At 45.1% G+C, this 24,465-nt stretch overlaps 1 protein-coding gene across 6 annotated transcripts in view; it reads right to left on the bottom strand.

Annotated features, from left to right (window-relative positions):
- The window catches only part of SNX13 (sorting nexin 13), a 127,077-nt gene that overhangs the window by 79,484 nt on the left and 23,128 nt on the right, over positions 1–24,465 (bottom strand). For all 6 annotated transcript variants that reach the window (XM_081970131.1, XM_081970134.1, XM_081970129.1 and 3 more), the window contains exon 2: positions 5,445–5,557. In XM_081970131.1, coding sequence (XP_081826257.1) covers positions 5,445–5,557 — 113 coding nt within the window. The remainder of the gene's footprint in view (positions 1–5,444; positions 5,558–24,465) is intronic.

Raw genomic sequence — 24,465 nt, 5'->3', positions numbered from 1 at the left:
TTCAGCCCTACCCTGCAAGATGGTCTCCGGCGGAGCTTGCCCACAACATAAATTGGCTGGAGCTCAGGGCCGCCAGACTAGTCGTGTGCCACATCCGGCAGTTCATTAAAGGGTCTCCTACTGACGGACAATATCGCCACCAAGGCCTACGTCAATCACCAGGGCGGAACTCGATCTAAGGCCCTGATGTCGGAGGCAGAAGTCCTGGAGCGGTGGACAGAGTGCCACCTCCAGTCCATAAGGGCGGACCACATTTCGGGGGAGGAGAACGTGACAGCGGACTGACTCAGCAGAATGCCCATCAGCAATTCGGAATGGTGGCTTCATCTATCTCTGTTTCACCAACCGACCCAGAGGTTCAGACTTCCGATGATAGACCTGTTCGCCAGTCCCGAGAACACACACCTCCCCCAGTTCTTTTCAAGATTCCAATGCTCCGGCGCAAAAGGGACGGACGCTCTTTGATGACGCTGGCCTCCTGGTCTGTTATACACGTTTCCACCCCTCCCACTGATACCTCAGATGATCAGGAAGGTCTTGCTGGAGGGCGCTGAAGTACTGCTAGTCGCCCCACACTGGCCAAGGAGGTCCTGGTTCGCCGACCTCGTCATCCTGTCAGTGACCAAGCACTGGCGCATACCTCAGGAGCAAATCTCTCTCAGCCAAGGAGCCATCCCACACTCGGACCCTCAATGGCTTCAGTTAGTCATTTGGCACTTGAGGGGGACCTCCTGAGGCGGGACAGCTTCTCTGACAAGATCATCCACACCATCCTGGCGACCTTCTACCATGCTGATCTATGACACAACTTGAACTATCTTCTCCTCTTGTGTCAGTCCAATCACATCGATGCCACAGAAGCGACAATTCCACAAATTCTGGACTTCCTCCAGGAGGGATTGGACAAGGACCTCGCCCCAACACCCTTCAGAGACAGAAGGCAGCCCTAGCCACCATCTTGTCCAGATACATTTCTCAACCACTCAGCAGACACCCAGGGGTTCGCAGTTTTCTAAAGGGAGCTACCAACCTACGCCCTCCGACGGTACATCGTTACCCAACTTGGGACTTATTGGTTGTATTGCAGGCCTCAACATCAGCGCCATTCAAACCAATTTGTTCTATTAACCTACAACATTTGTCATTCAAAACTGGACAACTTCCTTTCGCAAATCAGAATCCTTCTTCATATCATTCCAGCCCACCTCCATGGGCATGAAGGAATCATCTTCCACAATAGGACGTTGGCTGCGCGCTTGCATCAAGCTCTCTTACGAGCAACAATCCAGACCTGTTCCCCCCAGCACACTCCCCGAGAAGCGCTGCGACTACGGCTGCCTGCGCCACCAAAGCGCCTATTGAGATCTGCAGGGCGGCCTCAGACGATCCGGAGGCCGCTGCGGCAGATTTGATCGCCCAAGCGGAAGCAGTGAAGTTCTTACGCAAGGCAAGTTCCGCACACTTGTCCTCCAGTTTCAACTTATCGGCTACATACCCTGATACAACTGTGGATGCGGCCAAGACACGTGCGTCTGCAGGTGGGTGCCCCAACCGTACAAGTTGGCATCTGTTGTTATGACCAGGTGCTCTGGTTCCTTGAAGAGGGACCCTTCTTCAGTGCCACTGTCTGCCACCATCTGAGCGACCGGAGCACCCGTGGAGGAACGCTCACCACCAGTTTGAGTTGCTGGCCTTGCGTCACTGAATCGTAAGCAGGAACCACTGAAGCTCCCGTGCATGCAGTCATGCCCAGGGAACCACTGCGATGCATGAGATCAACTTCCCCAGCTGGGGGAAGGGCTCGTGTGATGAGAGGCGCTGACCTGGACCTCTGAATCTGATGCACGAGGGACGTGATGCTGTCCGCTCGTTCTTGTGTGAGAAACATCTTGCAGATTCTGGAGTCGATCACCATGCCCAGATGCTGGATTCAGGAGGTTGGTGCCAGGTGGCTTTTCTCCAGATTTACAGAAAAGCCGTGTTGTTCGAGCGTGCGGATGGTGATGCTGAGATCCCGACATGCCTGTTCCCTGGATGATGACATCAGCAAGATGTCGTCCAGATAACAAACGAGTCTCACTGGATGAGATCAAAGACATGCAGCGAGAGTGGTAAATGTCCTGGGAGCCGCTGAGAGGCCAAAGGGTAGAGCCTTGTACTGGAAATGTTGGTCTGCAAATTGGAACCTCAGAAACTTACAATGCGCTGGATGAATGGGAACGTTCAGATACACCTCGTTCAGGTTGATTGACGTCAGGAAGTTGCCTTGTCTGATGCAACCCAAGATGGTCTGGAGCGATTGCATCTTGAAGCGCTTGTGTGCTAGACGGATGTAGAGTTTCTTGAGGTCAAGTATGGCTCTCACCCCTCCTGAGGCCTTGGGAATGAGGAAGACTTGGTTCTTTGAAAGAAGTGGTTGGAGAACCCCCTTCTAAAAGACCTGCGGATATCCTGCTGCTTGTTTTCGTCCCTAAATGAAGCCCTGTCATGGGAGTGATCCTGTGTTTGGGAATAAGGTCTGGTAAATCCCCCGGAAGTGGAAGGGGAGTCTACAGTCCGAAAGGGCTGCCTACGAAAAAAGGAACAGCCTTTGCAGTCTGGTTTTTTTTTAAACGCCAGCAAGACTTTGCGTTTCTCCTTGGACTCAATTAAGACAGAGTCCAAAGCCTCACCAAAGAGCTTGCTGCCCTTGAAGGGAGCTGAAGCAAGCTTCCACTTCGCCTCCATGTCCGCCTGCCATTGGTGGAGCCACAGCAGTTGGCGCAAAGTTACATTAGAGGCCAGGGCCCTAGAGGAGAATTGATGGCGTCAAGTGAGATGTCGGCTGAATATTCAATTTTGTTGACGTCCTGGCATGATCTAGTGTCACCAGCTGGAAAGTTGGCTAGCAGCTTACGAAGCCAAATTAGGGCTGCCCTACTAAAGTACGAGGAGGAGGAGGAGAGCTTCATGGCCCACGCAGTGAGGTGAGTTTTATGACAGGCCTTCTCTGTCCTCGTGTCCTCTGCCTTGAATCCCTCCAGCAGATCAGCTGGAAGGACCGAATTTGAGGTTAGGGCCACTATGGGGCCATCTACCTGAGGTAGCTTCAGAAGGTCCTCAATGCCACTTTCCATTGAATAGAGTTTTTTATCTATCCCACTGGGATTAGCCATAGACTCAGGCTGGGCCCAATGGCACTGGATAACATCCAGAAAGAGCTGGGGAGCTGGAACCAGATCCTGAGGGGGGGGGTGCTCTCCTTGAAGAGCCCAGGGCCTGGATCTGAGGAACCAACAGTTTCCTAATTACCCTGCTCTGTGGCATTGTTCTTATTGGATTGAGCGGGGAGTCCCATCTGGACAGCTGAAGCTCTCGCCTTAGTGAGAATGGTTCTGAACATGAAAGGCTTGAATAATCCCAAAAAGGCGGGGGTGTCAGGAGCCGGATTCTCTTCCTCAGATAGGTCTGGGGCATCTTGAATGCCCTCTTCATCCTCAGATGCCTCGCTGACAGCTGAGGAAGTGGGAGGATAGGCCCTGCTAGGTTGGTCCTGAGCGGTAGCGGCATGCACCTTAGCTTTGGCTCGGCTATTGGGAGGCGAGGCTAAGCCTGGTTGCTGGATGCCATCTGCAATGCCCTGAGAAATCACGCGTGCGACCACCTCCTGCATTGCTGGGGACAACTCAGAGCCTGAGGGACATGTGACCTCGGTTCTAGGTTCAGGAGGAGGGAGTTCCTCCTCCAACAGAGAGCAGGCCTCCTCCATGTAATCCTCCTCCAGGGAGGAGGCAAGGGACCTGGGAGATGCACTAGAAGGATTGGGTCAAAAACCAAAATCCCCTTCTTCTGCCAGGAATGGTGAGCTATCCTTCTGGTTGGCAATTACGGAAGGAGCTGCAGGAACCTCAGCTGATGGTGCCTCCTTGGCATGGGCAGTTTGCTCCTGGGCAGATCGTGCCCTTTGAAACTGCCTTTCCAATACCTTTTGTTGCCTCTCAGCCAATCTTTCTTCTGCTTTAGAATTCTTCTTGTTTTGGGGCTGCTTCCCTTTTGTAGGACGCCTTGCACTGTGTCCCCCTTGGCAGCAGGATTAAGTCTGCTATGTTTGTTGGTGGAAGGACTTGTCTGATCACTGACTTCAGCCACACTATTGCTGGCCATGGTCCACTCCAAGTTGTAACACAGGCAAGTTGAATAATTAAGCCTTGGAAGTGCCTGGGATATAAGTGATGAGCCCCTTATGCAGTCACAGTTCTGAGGGAAGTGCCAGACAGGGAGCAACAGCGGTGCAAGGTTTTGGTGCCAAATTGGAAAGCTCCAGCGCGCCCGCAGATCCGCGCTATAATAAAATGGGGAATGGCCAGAGCAAAGCCAAACTCCCTGTGGCCGCCTTCAATAGTCTTCCTGGGGAGGGGGGAACCTGCCTGGAGCCCCAGAACGAGATTCCAATGTTAAACACCCTCCCAGTGGTGATCTGCTTTGGAAACCAGGCTGCGGCATTTTAAACAGCTGGGAAATAAAGTGCACCATTTTTTTTCCTTTCAAAATGGCCAACTTGAATTTTGGAGCACCGGGGAACTGTGGGCAATCCGGATAGCTCAGTAGAGCCTCCGGGGCTAGAAACAGTCCTCCAACAGCGTCTGGGGGCTCCCTAACCTTCCTACCTGCCCCCTGAGCTCGCCAGCGGCCGCTGACGAGCCTCCCAGTGGTGCCTCAACCGTGGGGGTTGCGGAAGGCAGCGTCACTCCAAGCTGCCTCTTCCGCGCGTCAGGAAGGCTGTATGAGAAAGTTTTCACTTGCAGGGGAAAATAATAAAACCCTAATGCTTCCTAAACTATCCTAAACAAAAATAAAAAATTAGGCTACACTAGACTGTTTGGAGAGTCCAATTTGCTGTCCAAGAACTGGATCTCCCCAACTACGTCCTTTTAGGATGACCGACTTTTTTAAACTGAGCCTCTAAAGGGAGCAGGAGGAGTGGCTACACAAACTTTGAACTCAGTCCTTGGGCAGCAAGCCGAAGTTAACCCATGCTTGGACACTCCAAGCAGCGCCTAAGAGAATGGCCTTTACACATTTTCATCTGATGTTTCATTCCCTTCAGACAGACTCTCAAGGCCTAGTTATCTCAGGATTTGACTACTATAACATACTTTACATGGGGCAGACCTTGAACATCACAAGCTTCAGCCCATCCAGAAAGCAATAATGCCCCTGTAACCATCACAGCGTCATAGGTTACACTGGTTACCAGCTTGCTTCAGGTGCAATTCAAACTGTTGGTCATTATCTATAATCTCATACAATTCTATATTTTCAGATTTGTTGGGTTAGGTGACGTGTCAATTTAATTTAATAGAATAACGACAGTAATAGAGATAATGATAACAATGATAACTATATTGTCAATTTTAAATTTAACATTTCTTCACCCTGATGAACAAATCAAATGATATACTTACCCACCCACAGAGCAGAGGATATAAAATGCAAAGTAAAATATAGCAAATGGTCCAAATGTAATTAGAAAAAGCAGAACAACAAGGCTTCCCCATCCCCATATGGAAAGATTGGTCTGAAATAAAATGAGAGAAAAAACTAGGTTTATGTTTACATCTAAGTATAAACTCTTGTCTAATATTTTCTAATTTGACATAGCTCTCATGGAGCATCAGATAAAGTGTTTATACCAGAATTTATTTCATAAAAACATATTGTCAGGGTTTTTTTTTTTTTGCCTTTGCATTGAAGATAATTAGAAGTAAAATTTAAGAAGACTTTCACATGGGTGAAAGTAATCCATTAGGAAAAATACTGCCAACATAATAAATATCAAAACTGCATATTTCCTGAATACTTCCAGAAAAATGTAGGGTTTAATGTGACATTTTCAGAATCTCAAAAAAGGTCTGTTTTGTTGAATCCAAAATTATTTGGATTTATATTCCTGATAAGAATCCTTTGCTTATTGCAATTGGCCATAAACTATACACTATTCTTCAAAGTTTACATAAACTATTTTGAAATCAAGTCATAATATAACCAATCCTCCTCAAAAGCACATTCAACAAAATACAATTTCTGTTGACTTCCGGTAGACATTGCTGTGAGATCGGACGGATGGGTCTCCACACTCCTGTGTCGAGTTCTCCCCACTTGGTGAGGTCCGAAAGGAGCCAAAGCCACTATGTAGGGACAGTGAAGCAAAAAGGACCGCCCTATAAGGTGATAGAGATTCACAAGTCTCCTGTCTGACCCAGGTTGCTTTTTTCCTCTCCACTGCGACGAGAAGAGGCAGCCTAAAGATAGCTGCAACAAAGCTGGGACAACTGATGAACAACTAAGACTGGTGCTGGAGCGAAGTAGGCAAACCGTGATTGGAACTGGGGGAGAGAATTCATTTTCACTTAAAACCTAATCCCAAGGTTATATATAGAGCTATTTTCTCAGAACTATTTCTTAAAGCGGTGATTAAGCATACTGAGAAAAAAACCAGACCAGAAGGAAAAGACTTAAAGAGAGAAAAACAATACATTTAAAGAAAAAATGAGCTCTTAAACTGGGTAGACGTGGTAATGGGAAGGCATTTTAAAATATTAGAATTATTTGTTTAAAAAATATTCTGCTTTTACAATTGAATTATTATTAAAATTACAATTGAAAGACTAAAATAAGATTGATTATTGGCACTACTGAAATTTAATCTGAGCGCGCCATCTGCTGACAAAAGGAAAATATACAAGTCTGGAAATACACAAAGGATTATGAAAATATTTAATGGGTTATATCTAACTACCCCATGACTACTGGAGACTTACCATGTTTCACCGACAATATGACAGGATATTATTTTCTTTTTACTTACAAAATATCACCTTCGGCTTATTATAGGGGAGGCTAATTGTTTTGGAGTTGCCGGGCAGCTGCTCCCTTGCGAACTGGCTCCCGAAGAGCCAGGCACAGCCTCAGGGACGAAGCAGCCATGAGATGACCAAGCTCATGAGCAACTGCCTGGAAAAAACCCTCTCCAACCGGGCAGAGCGCCATTCACTGACCTAGAGGGTATCCCTAAGGTGCCAAGCCATGTGGCGCTCTGCTTGCTCCCCGGCACATTAGGGATACCCCCTAGGTCAGTGCATGGAGCTCTGCCCAGCTGGAGAAGGGGGTTGCACAAGCGCCTGTTCCGCCCCCAGCAGGCATGCCTCCTAGCCTCTCTGTCCGGAAGACTCTTACAGAGAGTTCCAGCAGCCAGCCCACAACCATAGAGCGGCCGCTGCTGGAAGACCTGGCAGCTGATTTTTGGAGTTTGGAACCAGAGAAGACTTTATGCTCGGAGCTCGGTGGTGGCATCTGCAGGGAGAGCTGGGCCCAGACATGTTGAGCCTAGGAGTCATGCCTGCTAGGGGCAGAACAGGCACTCGCACAACCCCCTTTTACAGCCGGGCAAAGCTCCATGCACTGACCTATGGGGTATCCCTAATGTGCCAAGCTGCGGGAGCTGGGGAGCGAGCAGAGTGGCACGTGGCTTGGGGCCTTAGGGATACACCCTAGGTCAGTGAATGGTGCTCTTCCCGGCTGGAGAGGGGGTTTTCCGGGTGGTTGCTCGTGAGCGTGGTCACCTCATAGCTGCTTCGACCCCTGGGCACCCCACAAGTGACGTGCCTGGAGGTCGATCCCTGCCCTCCAGTCAACACAAACTGCGACCGATCCGACAGGTAGGAGAAGAACCACCGTAAAATGGTGCCCCCCACTCCCAACCTCCCGAGTCGTCGCAGTAAGATACCATGGTTGATGGTATCGAAAGCCGCCTAGGTCTATTAGGACCAGGACAGAGGAGCAGCCCCTGTCCCAGGCCCGCCAGAGATCATCAACCAACGCGACTAATGCCGCCTCATTGCTGTACCCAGGTCTGAAACCCCACTGAAATGGATCCAGGTAGGCAGCTTCATCCAGGTACTGGGAAGCTGACGTGCTACCACATTCTCGACAACCTTAGCTACAAAGCGAAGGTTGGAGACCGGACGATAGTTGGCTAAAGAAACTGGGTCCAGGGAAGGCTTCTTAAGGAGGGGTCTCACCACCGCCTCCTTCAAGGCGGTGGGAAAGAACCCCTCTCTCAATGAAGCATTGGTAATCGCCTGGAGCCAGCCTCGTGTCACCTCCCGGGAAGCCGAAACTAACCAAGAGGGACCCGGGTCCAGCACACAAGTGGCAGCACTGAGTCTCCCCATAATCCTGTCCATGCCCTCGAAGATCACAGGGTCAAACTCATCCCAGATAGTCTCCACAAGATTCATCCCATTTGACTTGCCTGAATCTACCCAGTCAGAGTCCAAACCTGTCTGGATCTGAGAGATTTTATCCTGCAGATACTGAACAAATTCTTCAGCCCTACCCTGCAAGGGGTCTTTCCCAGTTCCTTGGTTAAGTAAGGAGCGAGTCACCCTAAACAGGGCGGCTGGGCGGTTATCTTCGGACGCGATAAGAGCGGAAAAATGTTGCCGTTTTGCCACTTTTATCGCCACTAAGTAGGATTTAATATGAATTCTTACTAGTGTTCGATCAGATTCGGATCGGCTGGTCCTCCAACCACTCTCTAGGCGTCTTTTCCAGCGTTTCATCTCCCGGAGCTTCTTGGTAAACCAGGGAGCTACACGGGATCAACACGGGGTCAGAAGCCGCAAAGGCACAACGCAATACAAGGCCCCAGTGGCCGCCCTATCCCAGGCTTCCACTAGGGCTTCGGTCGAGCTGTGAGCAAGGGATTCAGGAAAAGTCCCAAGCTCCATCAGGAACCTTTCAGGCTCCATCAGGCGTCTGGGGCGGAACCATCTAGTTGGTTCCGCCTCGCTGCGGTGAGGGGTAGCAGTATGGAAGTCAAGCCTGATGAGGAAATGATCAGACCATGACAAGGGTTGGATAGAAATATCCCCTAAATCTAGATCATTCATCCACTGCCTAGAGACTAAAATCAGGTCGAGCGTGTGTTCCCTGTTATAGATGGGGTCTTGAATTAACTGAGTTAGGTCCATAGCCATCATGGAAGCCATGAACTCCCAAGTTGACTCGGATGTCTCGCCAATGGAAGGCAGATTGAAATCCCCCAGGATCATAAACCTGGGGAAATCAACCTCCAATCCGGCTAAGACATCCAGCAGCTCTGGCAGGGCCAATGAAATGTAGCAGGGAGACAGGTATGTAACAAAAAGGCCCACCTGAACTCCAAAGGCCCATTTCACAAAAAGGGATTCACACCCGCCTATCTGAGGCACAGTGACCTGCTGAGGTCCAAGACTTTCCCTAATAACCCCCGCCGCCACCCGCTCCTGCCCTGGGCTTTCGGCTGGTGAAACGCCCGGAAGCCTGGTGGGCATAATTCACTACGGAGAACACCCCCCTCATGGCCCAACTAGGTCTCCGTAATGCATGCCAGGTCCGCTCTACCATTGATTTTCCAAAGCACAAAGAATATCAGGGAGAAAGGATTCAAGGAGATTACGGAAAAAAATAGAAAATACTGATGAGTAAAGATCAAGATGCTCAGAAAAGAGAGGAGCTAAAAGGAGAAATGGAAGAAAAGATTGAGCTGAAGAAACAGTGAACAAAAGAAGAAAATAAGGAGATAATAATAAAAATAACAGTAATTGATGAATTAAACCAGTAGGAAAATAAGGGAGTTGAAAAGAGAATTTGAGATACAGGAAGATACGTTCGAAAGGAAGATAGGGGTTTTGGAAGATACTTTGGAAGCTAGGCGAGAGGGTAGTGATGGGAGAAACATTTAGATTGAATAGCCAAAAAGAAGATGCAGACAGAGATAAAGATCCAAGAGAGGAATATAGGATGCAAGTTACAAAAAAAAAAAAAAAAAAAAAAGCATAGCAACCAAAGTCTGAAGTGGGCAAGAGACGATAGAAGGAAAGGATTTCTCTTTTTTGTTGTTCTGATTCGCTTTTCTCTTCTTTTTCTTTCCCTTTTTTCTTAGAATGGTGGCATGATTAGAAGTTAGGTAGGATAGAAAGAAAATGTCTTTTAATAAAAGGGTGACATGATTAAAGGGATAGAGACAGGGTCAAGAGAAAGGGGGAATATTAGTGGCTACTTGAATAATCAAATAATGATAGACTATAACATATGTGTATTATTATTAGAAATATATAAATTGGTTGAATGTAATAACTATAATTACTTTTATTAGTTTTATTAGTATCAGGATGTATGACACCCAAGTCCCACACTGTTCATGCATTGATACATATATGTAAAACGAAATTTAAAAAATTAACAAAAATACATTTTCTAGCAATAATTAAAATATTAATGTGATAAACTTCTATTCTTCTTTATACTAACTAAATTTAAAATTGTTCTTAAAACTCCAATTATTACTTGTTATTAAGTAATATATATGCCCTTGCATATTTTCTAATTGCAGGTTAATAGCAGAAGTGCAGAATTAGTTTAGAAATTAGAGATGAGATGAAAAGCAGGAAGCAAGAAAGTGTCTGTAGAGACCTATATAATATTGCTAGCTTTACAACAAACAGAAAAGGAAAGACAGTGAAAGAAGGCATGTATTAGGTATCAGCCTAAATGCAGTTTGGAAACTAAACAGCATTACACTGACATGAAGCCTAACCACTACATTTCCACAATAGCCATGAATTATTTATTTGCTTATTCAAATTATATGCTTCCCATTTCAAATCAGTGATTCTGGGTAGCGAACAATCATAAAAACAATTAAAATTGATAAAACACAATATAAGAAAGATATTAAATACAAATAGTAGCCAAGTAATATTATAATTTGTCAGTGTCAACATAACTACAGAAACAAATGTGGCCCTGTACACCCCCAGGTTCCCAGGGCTGGTACACTGCCAGGTCTTCAAGGCCTTCTAAATGGCCAAAAGAGGCAGACCCATCCTAACTGGAAGAAGGATGTTTCAGGGGTAGGTACAATGGCAGAAAAAGCATGTCTCCTAGTCGCTATAAGCGACTAGGTGGCTGTGTCCATTGCTGACTATTTATCTATCCAACTATATTATCTTTCTAGCTACTATATTATGTCACACTTTACGACTGCATCATTTAGTGATGAATGATAACAGCCAGTTTGGCCTAGAGGTTTTAGAAAACAAGATAGAAAGTGGGAGACTATGTCCTCTAGTCCCTCCTCAGCCACGAAAGACAGCTGGGAGATTGGGCCATTCACTCTCTTTCAGCCTAACTCAGTTCACAAGGTTGTTATTCTGGGGGAAAAAGGATGAGGAAAGTGTGCTGGATATGTTTACCACTTCAGGTTATTTTTAAAAATAATAAATATGGCATACAAAGAAATTAGTTTTTCAACTTAAAGTACACTTAGTTTTGGCACAATAGTTGCAATTAGCATAATACAACTATATCAGTCCAATTAGCAATTTAGAAGCCACAAGTTATACTGAAGTTTACAAATAATCTTTAAAGAGACTAATATAGACAATATTTATAATATCTAATTTTACAAAGCATGGATACTAAATGCATAATTTTGCTTAAGTATAATCATCACTAGTACACCAAACCAATTTGATAAAAGTTGCAATAGAAACGTATCTGCTCTTATCAACAAAGAGAGATCAATACATTCAATTCCATTAGCTAAGTTTCTTCCAGCATGAGATAAACATTATTTTATTTAGCAGATGTTTCTCTACTCAAAGTATCTGACTTGTCTGGATTGGCAAGGTTATTGGACTTCATCCGGTTATTACATACTTATTACATAAATACATAAAATCCAAGAGCTGAGAAGTAGTCTTCCGCGAATAAACTCTTCAGGCATGAATAGAATTATTGCCAAAATGTCTCTAACTCTAATACAATCTAATACTAAAGAATATAATGATGTGATTACACTAAAAACTGTTGAGAATTCTAGGAAGAATATAGTTGTTCCATCTTTTTCCTGAACTGTCACCTATGACAACAGTAAAGATGACTAGGCAAATGATTCTGACCTGTCCTGTAATTGTTCAAACACCTTGCTTACCACCTCAAAAACTTAACTCAATAAAAAAATACATAGAATTTGACATTACTACAGCCAATCTTGGTTGGCCAATCAGTCTTTATAATCATAGTTTTTCTACAAATATGTCAGATTAAGCTTCCAAAACACCTAGATACCAAGCCATATAGAAATTTCACTAGATGGTGTTATGGAATACAATACTATCAAAGAAGAAATTATTATTTCAATACGTCAGCAGTGAGTATCTCAAATACAAAATCTAGTATCAGATTCCACCTGGGATTTCACACCTCCCCCCCCTCCATTTATTTCTTAATCATAATCCCACCTGCTTCATTGCCTTTGTTCTCCAGAGAACATAAGGGCTGATTTAAGTAGGAAGCAATTAAATGAAATAACCTAAGTACTGAATGGCTATGTTAGAGCCAGTGGTTCCAATTAAATCAACTAGAAATTCTGCAAGGATTCTCTAGAATCCTATGGGATCCATAAGCATGCCAATGTAGGCTGTCTTAACTGGCAATTTATTTCTGCAAAGTAATATATGCAGGTTGTCCTCAACTTACAACTACAATTGACCCAAAATTTCCTTTGATAAGCAAGATAGTTCCTAAGTGAGTTTTGTCCTAGTTTACAGTTTTTCTTGCCATAGTTGTTAAGCGAATCACTGCAAAAGTTAAGTTATAACATGATTCTTAAGTGAATTCACTTCCCCATTGACTTTGCTTGTCACAAGGTCACAAAAGGGACTGTGGGACCCTGGAATACTGCATGTTTTGTGAAATATCTCTGTAAAGATACATCTTTGAGTCATTTCATTTAACTATTAATTCTTAGAAAACAGGATGGATAAAGTATAATTTCTTTTTCTGAAAAAGGGAATCATGGATGTTGTGCTAGAAAGTTACTATTAGGTTGTTACTAAGCATCAGATTACATACAGATACTCAACTTATGACCACAATTGAGCCCACAACTTACACATTTGTTAAGTGAGCTTTGTCCCATTGTATGACCTTTCTTGCCACAGTTGTTTGTTAAGTGAATCACTGCCGTTGTTAAATTAGTAACAAGGATGTTAATTGAATCTTGTATACCTACTGATTTTACTTATGACCTCGGGACAGCGCAACCATCATAAATATGAGTCAGTTGCCATACATCTGAATTTTGATCACATGACCATGGACTGTGTTATAACTTTGAATGATCACTAAATGAACTGTTGAAAGTCAAGGGGTACTTGCTACAAAATACAGTAAAACTGGAGGTTATTTACTAACTCATTTATGTAGGACCATATAATATTTTGTAGGTGGAATGTAAAAGGTAAGAAAATAAAGAAAAACTTTTTTCTTTTCGGCTTCAGATTCATATTTTTCTGCCTGAAAACATTTTAAATTTTTGTGAAGTTTGCAGCTTATACAGTGAAAAAAATATTTTTAGAACTGTATCGGAATTATAGCGTTACAATACTATGGAAGATGGTGTGAAAAGACTTTCTGAAAGTTTGTATGGATAAATTTGAACAGATACAGAGCATAATATTATAATCTGTTTTATTTGATATCCTTTACATTTTCATGCTGCTTTTTAGTCATATTTTAAAAAGACAAAATTCAGATAATATATAACATATAAGCCACTAAAGGATTGGATAGTTTGTGTGTACAGCTCATGTCATCTTCCCTTTCTATTTCTTTGTGCACAGCAGGGGTGTCAAACTTGCGGCCTGTGGATTGGATGCATCACACGCAGGCCACGCTCACCCCAGCCCCATGAAGGGGAAAACATCACGATATGTCACATGATAGCAACATTATGCTGCGAATTTGACACCAGTGGTGTAGAGGATATATGACTTTCTCATTACATCAGCAGTTTAAGAGATACTTGAAATACAGTGTGAATAAGTTATTACAGAGGCTAAAATCAAAATAGTATAAAATAATTAGAATAGAATTACTGAGTAGCAATGATTTTTATGACGACTTCTGAGATTGTCTTATGTGATTGTTCACATAATCTTGTGTGATTGTTTCACAAGGAAAAAAGTTATCTATTTTCCTCCCAAATTACATCACTCCACTTAGTGAAATTGAGATGTCCAGTTTATTCTGTTGTATGAAGGTCTAAGACAAAATAAATACTGGAACAAGAAATTATTAAGTGAATGATTGTGCAATAAGTAGGTTTAAGAATTATCTGGCAAGAAGCTCTAAGTATGTGTGACTATGTTTCCTTTAAAAATAAATTCATTGTCTTAGCTCAAGTATGTTTTTAAAATGCTTTGTTAACACAGGGTGATGCAGTTATCTTGTTCACTAAAAAACTATTTTTGAAACCATTGAAACACACTGCCTAAAAGTACTTCTGTTGCTGGAAGCCAAGGTTGTGCTTTGAAAAAATCTTAAACGTCTATAAAAAGGAGAAGCATTTGACATTCTAAAAATGGGCCTGATGCTAGTATAGAGCAACTAGTTAAGTGCCCATTAAGTAGAATGAAGAACTGAAGCTTTGCTGAAGCTGGTCGAATAATGCAGTTGAAAATAAATAGGGAGATCACACCTGGAATTTCTCGCCTCCCTTCTCTTTCTTCATCTCTCTCATTTCTCTCTTTCCTCCCTCCACTCTCATTCTTTCTCCATCTCTCTCTCTCTCATTTCTTTCTTTCTCCATCCTCTCTCTCATTCTCTCTTTCTCCATCTCTGTTTCTCATTTCTCTCTTCTCCCCACCACTTGTGTGTGTGCGCAAGCCTGATACAAGACAGAGTCATCCACTTCCCCAGCAAAGGAAGGTGTTTGAAACTGTGTCGCAGCTCTGAGAGCCAACATCACAACTGCCCCTTCCTCGTTCCTCCCTCTTGTTGTGGTCACACTCTCTTTTTTTTAAAAAAAAAATTTTATTGGTTTTTTTAACATTTATAAGGGAAAAGGTAAATGGAAAGGTATACAAATTTTGGCAGTTGCAAAGTGTGGCAGGCGCCCCCTCCCTCCAAACTCATAGTATACATCTGAGTATAAAACATTAATACATAATCATATATAATCAGCATATTAATTCTATTGGTATTTTCAATCAGTTTATATATTGTAGTATATAATCCACATATAATTCCATTACTACTTTCGGTCAGTTTATAACAATGAGATTTTCTTATTCATTTTTGTGATCTGAGCTTTCTTGGTATTTCCCCGTGGTCACACTCTCTTCTTCTTTCCCCCTCCCCCACGAGCTTGCCATTCCCCTCGCGACGCCTGCAGGCCTTGAGACTTTATCCTCTCCACTTTCCCAAGGCATGGGCTTTAATGGAGGGGAAGCAAAAATGATCAAATACACATCCTCCCAGAGCAGCAGCTGCTTGGCTTGCCCTGCAGATTGACTTTTTTTCTCCCCTTGGCTCATTTTTTAACTTTAGAGGCAGTGTTTACAGGCAGAGCCCTCCCCTTTGTTTTTCTGCCCTCCTTTTCACTCGAGGGATGTGACTGTGCAGCAGGATTACCCTGCTGGCCTATGACATTGAGCATTTGCGGGAGTATAGCGCTTCTCGCTCTGTCACCAGAGCTTCCGTGCTCTACTCAGGGGATAAGAAAGCTGCCTTGCCGCTTTGTGCTCTTTAGAAGTCATTTAAAAGGACTGCAGCAGTGAGAGGATAACACTCCTGGGGACCAGCTAACCACCACGACTAGCAGCATTATTGTCCAGTTCCTCATTCCCCACTAGCTGCCAATGAACAGAGGCGGCCATTGAGTCTCACGCTCAATTCAAGTGGCCATTAAAACACTGTCAAAAGGCTTTGCGCTTGCCCTGGCGGCATCCTGGCAGTAGCAGCCGAGTAAGGGAAGGAGAGGGGCCAGAGAACGAAGCAGGCTGGATGGTGGTTTCAGGCACATAAAAAAAAGAGCATCTGGGTTCGTCTCTTCACTTGGCAATTGCAGAAGCCACAACAAACAAAAGGCTTCCCTCCTCTCTTCCAGCGAAGGCATAATTACTCAGACAAAGAAACAAGCGTGCACACACAAAAATATGATTTTGGCAACTAGAGGGGAAATGTTCATTATGCCAGGGCTGCGCCATAGCCAAATGCTAGGAGCAAGCAAGCACCTCCACACATACCATCTAGTTGCTTTGTGCGGCCAGGAAGTTATGTGTGAGTGGGGAGACACCCCTCAAGTGAGCGCCAAAGCGCAGCAAAGGCACATGCAGGGCGGGTGGCTGCTCGCTTAAGAAGGGTCTTAACAGGATGTAAAAGGACGTGGCTTCTCTCCTGCCACTACACATCGCCTTGTTGTGTTATTTCTTCCCCCCCCTCCAATGAGAGGAGGAAGAAGGGGGAAGAGGAGCGTTGCCAGAGCCTTAGTGCCAGAGCGAAGCAGCTCTGTACCTACCTTCATATCATATTTACACGTAAGGCAGCCTTAGCTTCCTGCCACTTCGGGCCAGAGTTTGAGCCTTTTATGCTCGGCTGAGGAGCCACAGGAGAGACACGGCAAGGTGATGGCTGGGGCCTTAGGGCAAGAGTCCTTTTGTGTCCTGCTAAGACCCTCCTTAAGTGAGCAGCCGGCCAGCCCACGTGCGCCTTTGCTGCACTTTGGTGCTCGCTTGTGGAGGGGTCTCCCTGCGTGTGCACACCCTCCCAGCACTGCCACAGTCAGCCAGGGGATCGCAACAGGAAAAGGGATGCCCGAAAGGAAGTCTCCACCACAGCTGGCAATCAATTTCCAAAAAGAAGAAATGAAAGTAGCGAAAACTTGCTGGCTTGGCCCAACCATGGCTTTTTGAGAGAGAGAGAGGAGACTCAGAAACAGACACAGAGAAACACGCACACATGCACGCACACACACACACACACACAGGGGGGGAGGGAGGGAGGGAGGAAAGGAGAGAGAGAGAGAAAGAGAGAGAGATAGGGGGAGATCGGTTGACGAGTGAGGGCTTTCACTAAGCCTGACACCTGGGGTGGGTGGATGAGGTTTGGCAGGGCCAGCTCCCTTTTCTCGCTGCCCTGAACCTTTTAAAACCACAGCCAAGTGCTGTTGGCCTGTCCTCCTTTTTGATGTCCCCTCTCCTGGATTCCATTCCCACCCTGCCAGTCCTTGTGTGTGAAGGCTGGCGTCGGTCTGGGCTGGGCCAGACCAGTGTCTCTGGGAGGAGAGCAGGCTGCGCGTCTCCCCAAACGACTGAGGCATGCCCATCACAAACAAGGGCCAGAAAAAGCTCCACAAAAGTGAGGCGCTAGAGAATCAGCCTTGGCCGTGTCTCCATCCCTGGCTTCACCCTTATCTTCTCAGCCAAGTGAGGGAGAGGCGGGGTCAGTCAGTGATGGGACAGGAAGACACAGCAGCAGGAGTGGTGCGAGGCAAGTGTGGCCAGGAAGAAATAAGGGGGAGGAGAAAGCCAAGCTTCTGCTTGGGAGATGGGAAAACGAGTCAGGTTGCCTCAGCGAGCGCTGCTCTTCCTCTCAGCCACTTCTCGAGGTTGGATAGGTTGGACTTGTGACTGCTCTCATCTGCTCTGCTTCTCCTCCTCCTCTCAGAGGAAAGAGGCAATGATGCTAAGCCACTTCCCTTAGTGCTCTCTGCTGTTGCCCATGCCAGATGGAGCGTTGGAAGACAGGCCAGTCCCGCACGCCTGCCTGCTGCTTTCCTGGCTGGCTGCCCATCTGGGGCCTGAGCTGCAGCCAGCAGGGCGAGAATGTGCGCAGAGCGAAATGGGAGGCGCTCTGTCAGCAGAGGCTTTGTATAGACGGTGAGGGAAGGGCACAGCGGCGGAGGAGGCTGGCCATCCCCAAGTTGGCTCTTGGAGGAAGGAGGCAGGGATGCCGGACCAGTGCTCGCTTCCCTTATCGCTCGCCGCCGCCACCCATGTCACACAAAGCCTTGGAAGCCAGGCTGGTCCTGCCTGCTCACCCGCCTTTCCCACCTGCCCATCCAGCTGACCAGATGGGGCCCAGGCTGCAGCTGGTGGAGAGGGTGTGTGCGCAGAGCGAAATGGAAGGCACCCCGCCAGCAGAGGCTCCACATGGATGGCAAGGGAAGGGCACAGCGGTGGGGGAGGCTGGCCATCCCCCAAGCCAGATCTTGGAGGAAGGAAGCAGGGATGCCAGACTGGGGCTCGCTTCTCTTACTGCCGGATGGAGCGTTGGAAGCCAGGTCGTCCCACCCACCTGCTGCTCTCCTTGCTGGCCGCCCAGTTCACCAGGCAGGGCCTGGGTTACAGCTGGCAGGGAGAGGGTGCAAGGCTAGTGTGATTGCTGCTTACATGTGTGTAGGCAGGAGGAGGCAGTTCTGTGGATTCACATGGCGAAGACGAGGCAAGGTGAGCATTGGAGCGGGTCGGTTGGGAGGGTGTGGTCAGCCAGTGCAATAAAAATTGATCTGCGCATGCACAGAAGCAAAACCCAAGATGGTGGCACCTATGGTGCCACCGGGAAAACTGGTTCAGGGGCATGGCAGGCCTGGGTCACTGCCGGTTCCAGCGACTAAGGCCGCCAAACCACTATCAGTTCAGCTGAACCTGTCCTAACCGGTAGGAACCCTTCTCTGTTCATGATCTTGAAGATTAAATATTTCAATGAGCCTACATTAAGCTGTCCTTTAAGTTGAGTTGGAAATTTTACATGGGTGTGTTCATGAAACTGTCAGCTTCATAAACTAAACTGGTTGCTAATCTGTTTCCGGATGTGATTCAAGATGTTTATTAGACCTTCTAACTCTACACGGTTTGTTATTTGACAGATTATCTCCTGTGATCTCTCCTGGCCAATAACAACCAGCAAAGTTGGTGTATGTTAGTTCTCTTCTATTAAACAAATTACTTTTGGGACTAAGGAAACAAGCCTTCTGTTGTATCATCAAATTAAATTCCCCTTATAATCTGGATGCCTCCTGTCTTTATGGCATTCCAGAGAGACTTAACAATCTGACTGTTTTCCCTGAACTTGGGCTGAAAACCTTTGTGAATTTTGTTGATGGTTGGATTCATCATTCTTTCTTTTTTAATTTGTTTTAATTATTGCATTTGAATTATTATATTTTATCTTTTTGTTATATTGTAAGTTGTTGAGATTTGTTTAGAGATAGTCTAAACAGCACCTATCCTTACATTTTTTGAGAGGCAAATATGGATCTGGAAAAGGTCTTTGAGAGATTGTGTCTTTGTGTATAGGTAGTCCTCAACATAACTATTTGCTCAGTGAACATTCAAAGTCCCAACAGCACTGAAAAAAATGAAGTTACGACCTTTTTTATACTTACACAGCTGCATTATCCCCATATCTATTGGGGGATGATCAAAATTTGGGCCCTTGGCAACTGGCATGTACAGATGAAACTCGAAAAATTAGAATATCATGCAAAAGTAATGCAACTTAAAAGGTGAAACTAATATATGAGATAATACTCATTACATGCAAAGCAAGATAACTGGAAAATGAAGTCAGCATCCCCATTAAGCTCGTCTGTGGAAGGAAGCATGAAGTGCTCCAAAATCTCCTGGTAGATGGCTGCATTGACCCTGGTCTTAATGAAGCACAGTGGTTCAAAGTCCTCTTTTCTGATGAGAGCAACTTTTGCCAAAAGCACCAAAAACTGGTTCAATGACCATGGGATTACTGTGCTTGATTGGCCTCTCCATTCTTTCTCTCCTTGGTTTCCAAATGAGATGCAAAAGTTGCTCTCATCAGAAAAGAGGACTTTGGACCACTGTTCTTCATTAAGACCAGAGTCAACACAGCCGTCTACCAGGAGATTTTGGAGCACTTCATGCTTCCTGCAGACGAGCTTTATGGGGATGCTGACTTCATTTTCCAGCTGCCCACACTGCCAAAAGCACCAAAACCTGGTTCAATGACTGTGGGATTACTGGCTTGATTAGCCAGCAAATTCGCCTGACTTGAACCCCATAGAGAATCTATGGGACATTGCCAAGAAAAAGATAAGAGACATGAGATTGAACAATGCAGGAGAGCTGAAGGCCGCAATTGAAGCATCTTGGTCTTCCATAACACCTCAGCAGTGCCACAGGCTGATAGCTTCCATGCCATGCTGCATTGAGGCAGTAATTGCTGCAAAAGGGGCCCAAACCAAGTACTGAGTATATATGCATGCTTATACTTTTCAGAGTCTGATATTGTTCTATGTACAATCCTTGTTTCATTTATTGCATGTAATATTCTAATTTTCTGAGATGGTGGATTTGGGGTTTTCATGAGCTATACGCCATAATCATCACAATTATGACAAATCACGGTTTGAACTATCTTGCTTTGCATGTAATGAGTCTTATCTCATATATTAGTTTCACCTTTTAAGTTGCATTACTGAAATAAATGAACTTTTGCACAATATTCTAATTTTTTGAGTTTCATCTGTATTTATAATGGTTGCAGTGACCCAGGTCCTTTTGAGACTTTCTGAGAAGACAGACAATGGGAAAGTCAGATTCACTTAACAGCCATGTAACTAATTTAACAATTGCTGTAATTCACTTAATAACTTTCGCAAGAAAGGTCATAAAATGGGGCCAAACTCATTTAACAAAGGTCTTGCTTAGCAACAGAAATTTGGGGCTCAATTATAGTCATAATTTGAGGACTATCTGTACAACAAAAGCACTAGTCACTGCTTCAGGTCCTGAAGGATATAACTTGACATTCAATCTAACGTGCTAGAGAAGATGTCACTAGGCTTTTGTCATTGGGTTTTTGCTCTATTTTTTTATCAGCTTCTGACAGAACTTATGAAATGCAAATTTGAGTAAAGAATAAGCATCATTAGAAACTCTTCCTCCAAAATATGGACAAGGGCCAAAACTGGTCCTAGAGACACCCATACTTAATTTACAGAGACAATGACCAAAGTTGGGAACATTATCAATAATTAGAAAAGTATACCATGTTTCCCCGAAAATAAGAGAGGGTCTTATTTTGACCCCCAAAATATTGATTGGGTCTTATTATCCTAGGGGGTATTGTTTTGAAGTTGCCGGGTAGCTGCTCTCTTGCGAGAGGGCTCCCGAAGAGCCAGGCACAGCCTCAGGGGCAAACGGCTGTGTTGCGCTGTTGCAGAAGCGCAACATACCAGCCATGAGGTGATCACGCTCATGAGCAGCCACCCAGCCACTCCCCTTTCCAGCCAGGCAGAGCGCCATTCACGGACCCAGTGATATCCCAAAAGCTCTAAGCCGCGTGGTGCTCTGCTGTCCCCACATCTCCCACAGCTTGACGCATTCAGGATACCCTTAGGTCAGTGCATGGCGCTCTGCCCAGCTGGAAAGGGAGGTTGCATGAGCGCCTGTTCTGTCCCCAGCTGGTGTGCCTCCCAACCTCACTTTGCCCTGGCCCAGCTCTCCCTGCAGGGCCAGTGTGCCACCGCCGCGCTCCGAGCATAACCTATTCTCCGGCTTCCAAACTCCGGAGATCCGCAGCCGAGTCTTTCGGCAGCGGCCACTCTGGGACTATGCTCTATAGTTGTGGGCTGGCTGAGGTACAGCGTACTCCCAGAGCGTACAACCATAGAGTGCATTCCCAGAGTGGCAACTTCTGGAAGACTCAGCATCCTACCTCCGTGCTTTGGAAGCCACAGAAAAAGCAATGCGGTAGCAGCAGGCAGCGGCGGCAACGGAGATACGCTGGCTCTGCAGGGAGAGTTAGGCAAAGGCATCGTGAGGCTGGGAGGTGCGCGAGCGGGAAGCGGAAAAGCTGTTCGCGCAATCCCCCTCTCCAGCCATGCACAGCCCCATTCATTGACCTAGGGGCATTCCAAAGACACCAAGTCACGGGAGCCGGAGGGCAGCGAACAGGCGCTCACGCGGCTTGGAGATACCCCTAGGTCAGTGAATGGCGCTGTGCCTGGCTGGAAAGGGGGGTTGCCGGGCGGCTGCTCGTGAGCGTGGTCACCTCATAGCTGCTGTGTAGTGCTGCTGCAACAGTGCAACACAGCCGTTCGATCCTGAGGCTGCGCCGGGCTCTTCGGGAGCCCGCTTGCAAGAGAGCAACTGCCCAGCAACCTCCCTTCCAGTTGGGCTCACTGACCTAGCGGTATCCCAAAGGCGCCAAGCAATGTGAGCCTTTGCCCCCCTACCCCATTCCTGCGGCTTGGTGCCTTCGGGATACCGCTAGGTCAGTGAATGGTGCTCTGCCTAGCTGGAGGGGGGGTTGTCCAGGGGGGTTATTTTCAGGGGAGGGCTTACATTTTTGCCCACCTGAAAAATGTGGCATGGCCTTATTATCAGGACATGTATTTTGGGGGAAACTCAGTACTAACTAGAAAATTCCTCCATATTAACCATACATTGAGATAATAAGTGTTCAAGAAGTGATGTCTCTGACTCGAAACAAGAATATAGCAGATGCTTCATTCTATAGTATCTTGCTCTCAACAGGTGAAAAGGTATACCAGATCTAATATTTTATTTATGAACTATCACTCTACATGCAAAGGTATCTCTTTCAACAGCTTTCTGAAATTTGTATCTAATTTCCCTCTGTGGTGCATCGTCTGAAACTCTTAATAAAATAAAACTAATCACTATTTACACTGCAACTTTTGTTGAACTCACTGGAATATAGCAAGTGCCAATTGCTATGCTAACACCAGGAATAATAAAAAGACTACATTAAAATCAATATGCCTTGTCTTAATCATGGACAAAGATCTTTAAGATTTATTTAATAAAAGGATAAAACTTAAGTTTTCAATTTTTTGCACAAAATTTGAATCTGTACTAGTTTAACATTATCTATGTTTAAAAACACATCTTGATTTAATTACGGTTGACTTCATATGCAGTAATTATATAAAATGTTGCTTACATTCTTTGAATTCCAGTTGCTTTAACCTAATAATTACTTCATTTTAAGCAATCTATATAATAGCGACTACGTATAATTTGAAATAAAAGTGATATGTTTAGTTTCTTACTCAATTGTTTTCTTCTACATAATGGAAAATATCTGTTAATTTTGTATTTGATATTTGCAATATTAAAACAAAAGATATAACAGAGATATTTTTGCAATAGAGTGCAACATATTTGAAACTCTTTCATTTCCTATATATTATAATAATTTACAGAAATATACTTAATGAATAGTATGTAGTATATTTATCCTTTACATTGTTGCATAATACTTTCATTATGGATTGTATCCTTCTACCTTTCTTCTCCTCTCACGTTTTATATGTTTCTACTTTAAATGTAGCCACACGTTTTGTTGCTTTGCCAAAGCATAGGGCAAAAATTTGAAAAACTAACTTGTGACAAATATGTCAGATTACGGTATATGTCACCTACAAACAAACTGTAGCTTGTTTCAATTACACATAATCAAGACATATACTCTCAGTATGTTTATGTATCCTCTCAAACTGTCACTGATGTGTTCAAAAACAAAATGAAACATGTTCATAATATTTCAAAATGAATACCAGGGAGTAGTTTCAGAGGCAGAATACTATCCCTGGTGGCATCTTCAGCACCTTCTCATTTGATGCCCACTGTCTGTAAGCCATTTTTAAACATCTGACACTACATTTTGTGTGATTTACCCCACTTTCCCTCCAATGGCTCCCATCTTATAACATTTTTCGGGTATCGATGTTCTAACAAATGAAGAATATAGCTAGCCAGGCACATTCAATGTTCCATCATAATGATCTGTACCTTCCTAGGTCCTCTCCACTACAAGATTTCCTCATTGGTGATAAGGTTGCATGAAGTGACATCTAAAATTCTCCATAGACAAAGTTGATGGAATGACCATTGTCTTACCTGAAGGGTTGTTCTCTGTGCACTGCGGAAGAGTCCAAGCATGGGTTAAACTCAGCCAATCTCTCCAGGACTGAATTGAAACTTTAGCCACGCCTCTGGTGCTGACTTGACTCCAGCTTTTTCAATGAAGGCGTGGAACTATTGTGCGTTGAAAGGTGACCAAACAAAGTCTATACAAAAAGTGCCATCTGTTGCACCAGGATCCTGATGCTCACCATCCGCTCTGGAGAGAGGGAGACCTGACAGGTCACAGTGTCTATGATGGCACCGAGATGTTGTAATCTGGTGGTCGGCGCGAGATGGTTTTTTTCTAGGTTGACGGAGAACCTTGCGTTCTCTGCGTCGCTTGTTGGCAGGACAATGACTAGATGAGGATGTCGTCCAGGTAGCATTGGAGCCACACTGGAGGAGATCCGAGAGAGGCTGCTACCACTCCGCAGATCTTTGTAAATGTTCTGGGGTAAGATGATAGGCCGAACGGCAGGGCCCTGTATTGTGTTGGCCTGCGTAAAAGAACCTCAGAAATCTGCGGTGAGCCCTGCGAATTGGGGCGTGGAGGTATGCCTCCTTGAGATTTATGGAGGTTAGCAGATCTCCCGGCCTGATGCAGCCCAGAATTGACTGGAAGGACTGCATCTTGAATCTCTTGTATGTTAAGTGGTAATTTAGCTTTTTCAAATCTAGTATTCCC

The sequence above is a fragment of the Natrix helvetica genome, assembly GCF_964273705.1.
Source record: "Natrix helvetica genome assembly, chromosome: Z".
NCBI classification, from domain to species: Eukaryota; Metazoa; Chordata; class Lepidosauria; order Squamata; family Natricidae; genus Natrix; species Natrix helvetica.
Note: the sequence above shows the minus strand (reverse complement) of the source record. Positions and strands in the feature narration are given on the sequence as shown.